Source organism: Haliotis rubra, unplaced genomic scaffold (genome assembly GCF_003918875.1).
Source record: "Haliotis rubra isolate DU_JTF1 unplaced genomic scaffold, ASM391887v1 Scf623, whole genome shotgun sequence".
In the NCBI taxonomy this organism is placed as follows: Eukaryota; Metazoa; Mollusca; class Gastropoda; order Lepetellida; family Haliotidae; genus Haliotis; species Haliotis rubra.
In genome coordinates, this window is record NW_025767328.1 from 1 (window position 1) to 13,749 (window position 13,749).

Consider the following 13,749-nt stretch of genomic DNA (forward strand, 5'->3'; position numbering starts at 1 on the left):
CATGTAAATATGTTCCATGGTTTTCAAACCTCATCTGTGTTTGTGTATACTATTTCCAGACGGTATTATGTAGAACAATTAATCAACGTGATAGCTTTTGGCCTGAAATGGCAGTGTGCAATTTGGAGTATATTGTATATGTACTACCAAGGCAAGTAAACTCTACGGCGTCCCTGGGTGTTGTCAAATGCATTGCAGTTATGGGGTGGCAACCTATACATAGCTGAGTCTGGACCAGACAATTCAGCACACAAATTGTCACTGAACTTGACACCCAAACAATTAGATCGTCTCGTACAGACTGCACTGGGAACCTTTTGAACCCAAGGATGCAACATGCCAGGGAGAGTGTTCTGATACAACTCATGATGATCACATACAAATATATCTTTCTACAGATATTTGTTATTACATATTCTCACACTGCGCATCTTACCATAAAACTCTCTGATCCTGCGCTTTTGAAAGGATGGTCTTGATGGTTTTACCGGAAGCTCATTCTATGGAGCTGCGCCAACTCGTCTGTTTCCATTTTGTTTCCATTCACTGTTGTCCGGGCTGTTTTCGCTATCTCGAGCACACTACTCCCTAAACGATTGTCTGTGATCGTCAATGGTAGTATTTTACAGTCAGAGATAGAGAGACAGGTATCATTTGAGACCTTTACGTCCAGCAACAACACCACCGGAAAGCCTGGCATGGCAGTTGATGAGCATGTCAATAGAATGACATTGAATTAATGTTTGACTTAAACATTAGTTCTGTTTCATGAGTGTCGGCTCTGTGTGGAAGGTAAGCTTGAGACGATGAAGGCCTTTGGTGTTGTGAAACCTCACCAGAGTATCCTGGTAAACACACGTAATTCCTTGCACAACAAACTCTGATGGCCATGCCCCTTCAACATATTAGTAGGTCATAATGGGTTCTGAAATTTTGTATAATCTATACGTCAAAAAGAACATCCTGGATGGTTTTAAAAAAATATATACTACGGCAGTTCCAAAGAAATTGTTTGGCGTTTCAATTACAGAGAAAATTATGGGTTCGAGGTTGGTTGAACTGATCCAAACATATTTTCTGCAAAGAATCAGAACAATCAATGTGAGCTTAAAGCTTGGGCAGTCACGAATGTCATTTGTAGTCTTTCTATTAGTGTTATCACAGGCTACCTTTACTCTAATGGTGTAAGCCATACATAACACCTCCATCAACGCCCAATTTCCTGCTAACTTTTGTCATAGAAGTAGAAATAATCTTTTGGTGAACAAGTCTCTGGTCAGTGTTTAAGAAAAACTATTGTTTCTAAACCAGACATCGGATCAGCTGCATGTGTGACATAACTGAATATTCTGGCATGTAATTGTGGAAATACCTGGATTGTTGTTGCTCAGATGTTTCAAAACATAAATATTCCTCCTCTGAATATTTTTCAGTCTGATTTTTTTCACAACAGGAAAGACAAGTCTCTTTATGGATGATCAACTTCTTTATTGTAGAATTGCGGACGCTTCGGTTTTCAAAAAGGATACAACTTGTTGAATGCCTCTCAAACAGTTGGAATTTTTACCATATATGGCTTCTTCCGCAAGCATATAAATGTCAAAATGTTATTACTTTTAAAATGTAACAGTGACTACACCTCTGTGAGAAACCCCTGGCTTTCCCCTGGCATGAATGCTTACAGACATAGCAATATTCCAGCAATATCATGGCGGGGACACTCAAAAATGGCTTCATTACATTGTTCCTATGTGGGAATCGAACCTGTGGCGTATACAGTTTGACGAGGAGCGCCTAACCACTGGCTGATGCCCCCTGTCAATGTGAGAAGTCATGACAGGATAAGGGGATGGGATAATGATTGTGTCAGAGCGTCATCTGTCAAGAGGTACAAAAACAAATAACTTAGCTGAATCATATAAAAGTGTGTGAGTGGAGTGTTACATAACTCCTCAGCTGGCACTCCTGCAGGTATGACGACCGCCTGTAAACAGTCCACAGCTTATGACACCACGACTGTCCACAGATTGTCTACATGGTCCAGCATCTACTGCATCTGTTCTCGACCAGAAGATCTCTGACAATGGCCTCAGTATACCCAAAGATGATAAAGAGGTTTGTTGTTATCCTGCCTGGCGATGGTCAGTTCGGTTTCAGTATAATCAATGGATTACGAAGGGTGTATCTCCTGTGACTGAACATTGATATAATAGGCGTAGTTGTGTTAAGATCACTTTGTAAAAATAAGCCTAGGAATGTCCAAAGTGTAATGAACTGTGACCCAGAGTGTGTGAATAATATCGTGAAAAACAACCCAAAAATATTAAATCTTTTCAGATATTTCAAGTGACATGATCCAGATATTTCTTGAATACTTGTTTTACATCATCTTTCTTGGCCATTTGCCTGGCTGTCTGTCCATGCTTGTCCTGGCTGGCACCAGCACCATGTTGTAGCAGAAGCTCCACACACCCTGCATGCTGCCCGCCACTGGCAATGTGTAGAGCTGTGTGGACAAGAAGTAAATGCATTAACACTGTATTTACAAACATAAAGGGTGGACTAATACACTCAGAGCCTCACATACGCTGAAGGAGTATCACTTGGGGGATATGATATTATGTGTTCTGCATTCAAGCATGAGATTTAAGGGACAGTGACATCAGAGATTCAAGCATGAGGTGCATCACAGGATGTTCAAGATGAACATGATGCAAGAAGAAGAATGCCTCTAACCAGATCTCAGCGATGTATCCAAGAGATGGACATTGGCACCACGTCTCAACAGGCATTGCATGATAGCATCCTGACCCTCCTACAAACAAAGGAATCGAGGTACAATGTTGGTATGGACAAAGCTGGCAACTAACATTATTCAAAGTTTTACATATTTCGCAGTCTAAGTTAACTTGGGCTCAGTGTTATCCATTACACTGCTATACTGAGTCTAACAAATCCTAGCAGAAGGTCACGTCAGCTAACCTTTGATTGACCTATGACTGTCCAGTTAAACGGGGAGGCCAAAACGGATTTAACAAATCAGAAAAATGCCCTACAATTTAGGGGTTCAAAGGGACTTACAAACCGTTTTTGGATTTTCTCCTACCTGGTTGCTGACACTGATCTATCAACAAACTATTACTATTGGTTACTATTACCACAAGATGACATCCTTGAATATTGACAAAAATGATATTTTCTGCAATTGTTTACTCATTGTGTCTTCCATGTGTATCACTCTGGAAGCGATCGTGCGGGAAAAATAGCGATCGGAATCATTCGAGTTTTTAAGTAAAAGGTTCAAACGGTAAGTGCGAATGTGAACTTCTCTGCGATTTGGTAAGCTGTGTTCTGATTGGTCAGTCCAAAGGGTAGCTGACGCGACCTTCTACTTAGGTTTTGTTAGACTCAGTATTTATAGCAGTGTAACGAATAATACTGAGCCTATGTTTACTTAGACTGGCATATTTCCATGTTTTCAGAAACCAAACCAATAAATAACATTGTTTTTGGACAAGAAAAATGTAATTTTCTCTGACTAAAATTGATATTATACTTATCCTGATTCATGCTAATTATGCTTGTCTCCTTCCCTCTTGCGAATGATAGAGGAAGACTTGAAGTCCTTTGCAGTTCCCTTTATAAAAGGGGAGCAAAGGGACGCTTACTCTTTGGGTGAGTCCGCTTTTTAAAGGGAACTTCAAGGGATTTCAAGTGTTCCACTATCATTTGCAAGAGGAAGGAGACAAGCATAATTAGCATGAGTCAGGATAAGGAAAAATGTTTACTATCACAACAAATCAAAACTACAGACCTTTGTGGTTCTTGAGATGAGACAAGTAGGCACATTATAAACACACAAGAAGGCAGAAACAACTTTTCATATTTGATTTGTCGGTGGATAATAGTTGAAAAATGACTAATCCTGTGGCTCAGAATCAGCCAGGTTACATATTGTAGTCTCCTGGCCAACAAGCAGCAGCTACAAGGGACATATGGATACCACGAGGTAAAACTGAGCTACACCACACGAAAAGTCTCTTTGCCTCATACTAACCAAAAACATATGTTCACTAAAACAAACATAGCAATATACCTGGCAAAACTATCCACGAGAGTCATCCACTTTTATCAAAAAGGTCAGTGGAAGTGATGACGACCCACCTTGGCGGCCACATGCAGGGGAGTACACTGAGTTGTGGATGTCCTGGTGTCTACAGACATGTGAAAGGTGTCCAGAAGAAAGTCAAGGGCCCCCAGCTGCCCTGCCTCCGACACCAGGTGCACGAGTTGACGGCCCAGCTTGTCCTCTTTCGCCACATCAGCCTGCAGCAGCAACAGCTTCACATACACCTCTGTACACCAGCAACACCATCACATGCACCACAGAATATCAGGAACAATACATACACCATTGCACAGATTCAACCTTGTCCCACACACAATAACATCAACTCTCAAAGTATGACAAAGTCATCACTATTTCTGTTTTCTAACACCGACAAGTTTAACACTCTACCTGATTTACTTAGATGTACGTCTGGCTAAGATAATTAGATAACTGGAATATCACCGATGAAAACATTATTTATGATTATTGATATGAAATTGAGTTTTTGATAATATTATACATTTTACTTTCATGATAGAAAAAAGTTTAAGTTCAAATTTTCTCACACAATATACAAAGTTCGGATTTTATTCATGGTCTGCTTCTAAATTCTATTTTCAGGATGCTGTTTTGTTAATAATCCATGCAAAAACATGTCAACTCTCACCAGTCATGCGTGAAACATATTCATTTCTTACTGACATTTATTACATTTTGCTCAAAGTTATATCTCAGATATTTTATAGATAATCGACCGACATTTAGTTAACAATTATCAATCTCCATGATATATATCGATAGTCAACACTCACTTAGCTGTAGATAATAAGAATGCATTTCTTTTCTCTCCGAAAAAAGTTCAAACATGTTTCCACCCATTACACTGTCAACACCTGGAACAACTGGAAATCATTTAGCTATGGGAAATGCAAGCTTTGTATGGGTACTGTTTGATATTCCAGCTACATGACAACAGCCAGGAAACAATCAAGTCTGGACCAGCATTGACCAAGGCAATTAGGACACAATGACATGCATCAACACAACAATGAGCCTGACCAATCTGATCTGATAGTCTGTGGGTGTCACTGTGACCTACCTTGTGTAAGTTTAGGACACAATGACATGCATCAACACAACAATGAGCCTGACCACCCTGATCTGATAGTCTGTGGGTATCACTGTGACGCACCTTGTGTAAGTTAGGACACAATGACATGCATCAACACAAACAAGGAGCCTGACCCACCTGATCTGATAGTCTGTGGGTATCACTGTGACGTACCCTTGTGTAAGTTTAGGACACAATGACATGCATCAACACAACAATGAGCCTGACCAATTCTGATCTGATAGTTCGTGGGTGTCAGGACACAAATGACATGCATGATTTCAATTCCGGTCTGATAGTTCAGGGTATCACCCTTTGTGTAAGTTAGGACACAATGACATGCATCAACACAACAATGAGCCTGACCACCTGATCTGATAGTCTGTGGGTGTCACTGTGACCTACCTTGTGTAAGTTTAGGACACAATGACATGCATCAACACAACAATGAGCCTGACCACCCAATCTGATAGTCTGTGGGTATCACTGTGACCTACCTTGTGTGAAGTTTAGGACACAATGACATGCATCAACACAACAATGAGCCTGACCACCCTGATGACCACCCAATCTGATAGTTCTGTGGGTATCACTGTGACCTACCTTGTGTAAGTTTAGGACACAATGACATGCATCAACACAACAATGAGCCTGACCACCCCTGATCTGTCATGATGGTTGTGCAAGGTATCACTGTGACCTACCGGTCTGTGTCAAGTTAGGACACCTTGTGTAATGACATGCATCAACACAACAATGAGCCTGACCACCCGGTCTGATAGTCTGTCAGGGTATCACTGTGACGTACCTTGTGTAAGTTTAGGACACAATGACATGCATCAACACAAACAAGGAGCCTGACCACCTGATCTGATAGTCTGTGGGTGTCACTGTGACCCACCTTGTGTAAGTTTAGGACACAAATGACATGCATCAACACAACAATGAGCCTGACCACTCGATCTGATAGTCTGTGGGTGTCACTGTGACCTACCTTGTGTAAGTTTAGGACACAATGACATGCATCAACACAACAATGAGCCTGACCACCCGATCTGATAGTCTGTGGGTATCACTGTGACGTACCTTGTGTAAGTTTAGGACACAATGACATGCATCAACACAACAATGAGCCTGATCTGATAGTCTGTGGGTGTCACTGTGACCTACCTTGTGTAAGTTTAGGGACACAATGACATGCATCAACACAACAATGAGCCTGACCACCCGATCTGATAGTCTGTGGGTATCACTGTGACCTTCTTTGTGTAAGTTTAGGACACAATGACATGCATCAACAAAACAATGAGCCTGACCACCCGATCTGATAGTCTGTGGGTATCACTGTGACGTACCTTGTGTGTAAGTTTAGGACACAATGACATGCATCAACACAACAATGAGCCTGACCACCTGATCTGATAGTCTGTGGGTGTCACTGTGACCACCCGATCTGATAATCTGTCAGGGTGTCACTGTGACCACCCGATCTGATAATCTGTGGGTGTCACTGTGACGTACCTTGTGTAAGTAAGTTTAGCAGAATTTGTGCTGTGTCAACATGTCCTGCTCTCAGTGCATCCATCAACGGTGTTGTACCGCAGCTGTCAACCATGTCACATGGGTAGTCACATGACTCAACAAGGAACCGAACAACATCGGTACAGCCATTGAGTGCTGGAACACACAATTTCACAGTAACCAGAGGGAGATTGAAACACTGGGAAACAAGGCAAAGTTTTAAATAATAATCTCTCTAAATAGCATTGTATGTATACCTGCTGTGTGAAGAGGTGTTCTTCCGTTCTTGCTCACAGTGTTCCACAGCTGAGCATCATGGTGAAGCAATAGTTGAAGAATCTCCACACTCCCTTCCCTGGAGAATACAACACAGCAAATACCATCTTTACACTCCCGCATACCAGGAGAATACAACACATGATATATGATCTCCACACTCCCTTCCCTGGAGAATACAACACAGCAAATACCATCTTTACACTCCCGTACCAGGAGAATACAACACATGATATATCATCTCCACACTCCCTTCCCTGGAGAATACAACACAGCAAATACCATCTTTACATTCCCCTTCCTCAGGAGAATACAACACATGATATATCATCTCCACACTCCCTTCCCTGGAGAATACAACACAGCAAATAGCCATCTTTACACGCCCCTGCACCAGGAGAATACAACACATGATATATCATCTCCACACTCCCTCCCCTGAGAATACAACACAGCAAATACCATCTTTACATTCCCTGCACTCAGGAGAGAATACAACACATGATATATCATCTCCACACACCCTTCCCTGGAGAATACAACACAGCAAATACCATCTTTACATTCCCGCACTCAGGAGAATACAACACATGATATATCATCTCCACACTCCCTTCCCTGAGAATACAACACAGCAAATACCATCTTTACATTCCCGCACTCAGGAGAATACAACACATGATATATCATCTCCACACTCCCTTCCCCTGAGAATACAACACAGCAAATACCATCTTTACATTCCCGCATACCAGGAGAATACAACACATGATATATCATCTCCACACTCCCTTCCCTGGTGAATACAACACATGATATATCATCTCCACACTCCCTTCCCTGGGAGAATACAACACAGCAAATACCATCTTTACATTCCCTACACTCAGGAGAATACAACACATGATATATCATCTCCACACCCTTCCCTGGTGAATACAACACATGATATATGATCTCCACTCCCTCCCCCTGGAGAGAATACAACACAGCAAATACCATCTTTACATTCCCTGCACTCAGGAGAATACAACACATGATATATCATCTCCACACTCCCTTCCCTGGAGAATACAACACATGATATATCATCTCCACACTCCCTTCCCTGGTGAATACAACACATGATATATCATCTCCACACTCCCTTCCATGGTGAATACAACACATGATATATCATCTCCACACTCCCTTCCCTGGAGAATACAACACAGCAAATATGCATCTTTACATCTCTTCCATTACCCAGGAGAATACAACACATGATATATCATCTCCACACTCCCTTCCCTGGAGAATACAACACATGATATATCATCTCCACACTCCCTTCCCTGGTGAATACAAACACATGATATATCATCTCCACACTCCCTTCCCTGGAGAATACAACACATGATATATCATCTCCACCTCCCTTCCCTGGAGAATACAACACATGATATATCATCTCCACACTCCCTTCCATGGTGAATAATACAACACATGATATATCATCTCCACACTCCCTTCCCTGGTGAATACAACACATGATATATCATCTCCACACTCCCTTCCTGGAGAATACAACACAGTAAATACCATCTTTACATTCCCTTGCCAGGAGAATACAACACATGATATATCATCTCCACACTCCCTTCCCTGGTGAATACAACACATGATATATGATCTCCACACTCCCTTCCCTGGAGAATACAACACAGCAAATACCATCTTTACATTCCCTTGCCAGGAGAATACAACACATGATATATCATCTCCACACTCCCTTCCCTGGAGAATACAACACAAGATATATGATCTCCACACTCCCTTCCCTGGTGAATACAACACAGGATATATGATCTCCACACTCCCTTCCCTGGTGAATACAACACAAGATATATGATCTCCACACTCCCTTCCCTGGAGAATACAACACATGATATATCATCTCCACACTCCCTTCCATGGGTGAATACAACACATGATATATCATCTCCACACTCCCTTCCCTGGAGAATACAACACATGATATATCATCTCCACACTCCCTTCCTGGAGAATACAACACAGCAAATACCATCTTTACATTCCTCCCATTCAGGAGAATACAAATACATGATATATCATCTCCACACTCCCTTTCCCTGGTGAATACAACACATGATATATCATCTCCACACTCCCTTCCCTGAGAATACAACACAGCAAATACCATCTTTACATTCCCTGCACCAGGAGAAATACAACACATGATATATCATCTCCACACTCCTTCCCTGGAGAATACAACACAGCAAATACCATCTTTACATTCCATTACCAGGAGAATACAACACATGATATATCATCTCCACACTCCCTTCCCTGGAGAATACAACACAGCAAATACCATCTTTACATTCCCGTACCAGGAGAGATACAACACATGATATATCATCTCCACACTCCCTTCCCTGGAGAATACAACACAGCAAATACCATCTTTACATTCCTGCACCAGGAGAATACAACACATGATATATCATCTCCACACTCCTTCCCTGGTGAATACAACACATGATATATCATCTCCACACTCCCTTCCTGGAGAATACAACACAGCAAATACCATCTTTACATTCCCGCACTCAGGAGAATACAACACATGATATATCATCTCCACACTTTTCCCTGGAGAATACAACACAGCAAATACCATCTTTACATTCCCTGCACCAGGAGAATACAACACATGATATATCATCTCCACACCCTTTCCTGAGAATACAACACAGCAAATACCATCTTTACATTCCCGTACCAGGAGAATACAACACATGATATATCATCTCCACACTCCCTTCCCTGGAGAATACAACACAGCAAATACCATCTTTACACTCCCGTACCAGGAGAATACAACACATGATATATCATCTCCACACTCCCTTCCCTGGAGAATACAACACAGCAAATACCATCTTTACATTCCCGTACCAGGAGAATACAACACATGATATATCATCTCCACACTCCCTTCCCTGGAGAATACAACACAGCAAATACCATCTTTACATTCCCTTGCCAGGAGAATACAACACATGATATATCATCTCCACACTCCCTTCCATGGAGAATACAACACAGCAAATACCATCTTTACATTCCCGCATTACCAGGAGAATACAACACATGATATATCATCTCCACACTCCCTTCCCTGGAGAATACAACACAGCAAATACCATCTTTACACTCCGCACCAGGAGAATACAACACATGATATATCATCTCCACACTCCCTTCCCTGGAGAATACAACACAGCAAATACCATCTTTACATTCCCTTACCAGGAGAATACAACACATGATATATCATCTCCACCACACTCCCTGAGAATACAACACAGCAAATACCATCTTTACATTCCCCTTGCCAGGAGAATACAACACATGATATATCATCTCCACACTCCTTCCTGAGAATACACAGCTTCCAGCAAATACCATCTTTACATTCCCATTACCAGGAGAATACAACACATGATATATCATCTCACACTCCCTTCCCTGAGAATACAACACACAAATACCCTTTACATCCCTGCCAGGAGAATACAACACATGATATATCATCTCCACACATCCTTCCCTGGAGAATACAACACAGCAAATACCATCTTTACATTCCCTTGCATTCAGGAGAATACAACACATGATATATCATCTCCACACTCCCTTCCCTGAGAATACAACACAGCAAATACCATCTTTACATTCCCTGCCAGGAGAATACAACACATGATATATCATCTCCACACTCCCTTCCTGGAGAATACAAACACAGCAAATACCATCTTTACATTCCCTGCCAGGAGAATACAACACATGATATATCATCTCCACACTCCCTTCCCTGAGAATACAACACAGCAAATACCATCTTTACATTCCCTGCCAGGAGAATACAACACAAGATATATCATCTCCACATTCCCTTCCCTGGAGAATACAACACAGCAAATACCATCTTTACATTCCCGTACCAGGAGAATACAACACAGGATATATCATCTCCACATTCCCTTCCTGGAGAATACAACACAGCAAATACCATCTTTACATTCCCTTGCCAGGAGAATACAACACATGATATATCATCTCCACACTCCCTTCCCTGGTGAATACAACACAGGATATATGATCTCCACACTCCCTTCCCTGGAGAATACAACACAGGATATATCATCTCCACGCTCCCTTCCCTGGTGAATGCAACACAAGATATATGATCTCCACACGCCCTTCCCTGAGAATACAACACAAGATATATGATCTCCACACTCCCTTCCCTGGTGAATACAACACAAGATATATGATCTCCACACGCCCTTCCCTGGTGAATACAACACAAGATATATGATCTCCACACTCCCTTCCCTGGAGAATACAACACAAGATATATCATCTCCACACTCCCTTCCCTGGAGAATACAACACAAGATATATGATCTCCACACACCCTTCCCTGGTGCATACAACACAAAAATATATGATCTCCACACTCCCTTCCCTTGAGATACAATTCATGACACACACAATTCACTCTCTCAAACCATACCTTTTAATGATACACAGCAGAATCAGCACTGGGTATAAATGACTAACAGCACAAATATACTCATGATTAAGACAACAGAGCAATTTAAACAGTGGACTGTTCCAACTAGGGTGTTTGACGTTTAGGTGTTCAGAACGTTCAATCCAAACACTTGAAACAGTGGCATCACATATTTTATATATTTTTCAATGAAAGCACATATCCCCGTAATAATGGCCCAAATGTCATTATAAAGCCTTTCCTATGGTACTAGTGACAGACGAATGTCATTTGAAAGACTTTCTATGGTACTAGTGACAGACAAACGTCAATTGAAAGACTTTCCTATGGTACTAGTGACAGACAAAGGTCATTTGAAAGACTTTCTATGGTACTAGTGACAGACAAATGTCATTTGAAAGATTTTCTATGGTACTAGTGACAGACAAATGTCATTTGAAAGACTTTCTATGGTACTAGTGACAGACAAACGTCATTTGAAAGACTTCCCTATGGTACTAGTGACAGACAAAGGTCATTTGAAAGCCCTGTAATCATGGTACCTTGCTGCAATGTGAAAGGAGTTCCATCCATCCTTGTTCCTCAATGCAGGATCAGCTCCCTTTTCCAACAATGCTCGGATAACTTCAGGATTTGTCTTTGTGCATGCCAGCATCAGAGGTGTCCTTCCATGTAAAACAAATAGATTTAAAAACACATGAAAACCAATAGTACAAAAGAATGCAGACTGAAGTGAGAGTACATATCATAAAACAGGGTGTCACCAAAGTAGATATAGTGATGTGATTACTCTACTAAGTACAGTGAAGTAAGGAGTCTAACAGAAGCCCTCCAATAGTTTTCAACTGAAGCTCATCCTCCAGTTGTTTGATTGTCTTACTACAGATGGTTATGTTTATGTCATCATCTATTATAGATTTTGGTTTTCGTACGCAGCAGAGCATCTTTACAAAGAAGAAACACTATAATGTACACATTTTATTTGAGAGTGTAATTTTAAATGCACATGACTGCATAAAAAGAAGCTCTCATAATTTTTTTTTACTCATACACACACTCAAAAAAACGACCCTCCAGGATCTGTGGAAGTGCATATTAGGTTGACATTAGTTTAGTACATATTTTGAAAATTTGTTTTAAGCTGGATATTGTCTGAAAATAATGTAGAGCTCATTCTGAGCCTGATGCAAAATATCTGTGACATTTCAGACCATATCCTACACTAAGACAAATAATGCTAAAACATTATAACAATTAACATAACTCACATCTTGCTCTGTGTATTATTATCTACCAGTAACAATATGGTAAGATTTAACAACTATTTGGACTGCATGACAGTTATGTATTCGGTCACTATTATCAACAGATAAATGGTGACTGTTTATATACCACATGAGTACATTGACATTGTTGACTGTACTTATGCCAACAGAGAACCAAAAGAGAAGTGAATAACTCACGTTGACTCATGATACTAGGACCCAGATGAGTCAAATTTATAGCCGGCATCGTTCCAAATGTCCCAAGCAAACCTTAGAAAAGAATCACTACTCATGTTTCCGCTTACCAATCAGCTCTTTTAAGACAATCAACAGTGGTGCCATAATCTAACAAATATTTGACAATATCAATTTGTCCAGTTTGGGCAGCTTCGTGAAGTGGTCTTTTGCCGTCCAAATTAACAATTTCTGGGTTGCCACCTCTCTCCAGAAGTAAATGAACCAGGTTCAAGTGACCATATCTTGAAGCAATGTGCAGAACCGAATCTCCCGATTTTTCATGTTTGTAACACATATAAGTGTCCGCATCATCATTAAGCCTGAAAAAGTTTTCATCATTAGTTTGTGCAGCTTTGTAAATATGAGACATTTGTTTAGAGTTATCTTTTCTTGTTCTACTTATCGCATATGTCATGCAAAATAGAAATATGTTGACACCACTTTACAAATTATGACGCTTGAAAATATTGCAGTTATCAATAATTATCTTGTCAATTGATTACCAGGATATTTTTAGAAATATTATAAGCAGAATGAATGTTTATGTTTGCAGATGCGGTAGGGGTTACCACTAAGTAAAGATGGCTGAAAATGGCTCGGAGAAGAAATAAGAGCAGAACGTTTAATGTGTCCAGTGGTA

General features: G+C 40.8%; 1 protein-coding gene across 1 annotated transcript; it reads right to left on the minus strand.

Moving 5' to 3' along the window:
* Positions 1-2,336: 2,336 nt before the first annotated feature.
* On the minus strand, positions 2,337-13,479 carry LOC124256311 (ankyrin repeat domain-containing protein 16-like). Its single transcript, XM_046690287.1, has 7 exons — positions 13,178-13,479; positions 12,150-12,272; positions 7,001-7,098; positions 6,758-6,899; positions 4,165-4,336; positions 2,737-2,815; positions 2,337-2,506 (listed from the first exon to the last, which is right to left on the minus strand). Exons 1-7 carry the CDS (start codon positions 13,477-13,479, stop codon positions 2,343-2,345), a joined length of 1,080 nt encoding a protein of 359 aa, XP_046546243.1. The 3' UTR covers positions 2,337-2,342.
* Positions 13,480-13,749: the final 270 nt, after the last annotated feature.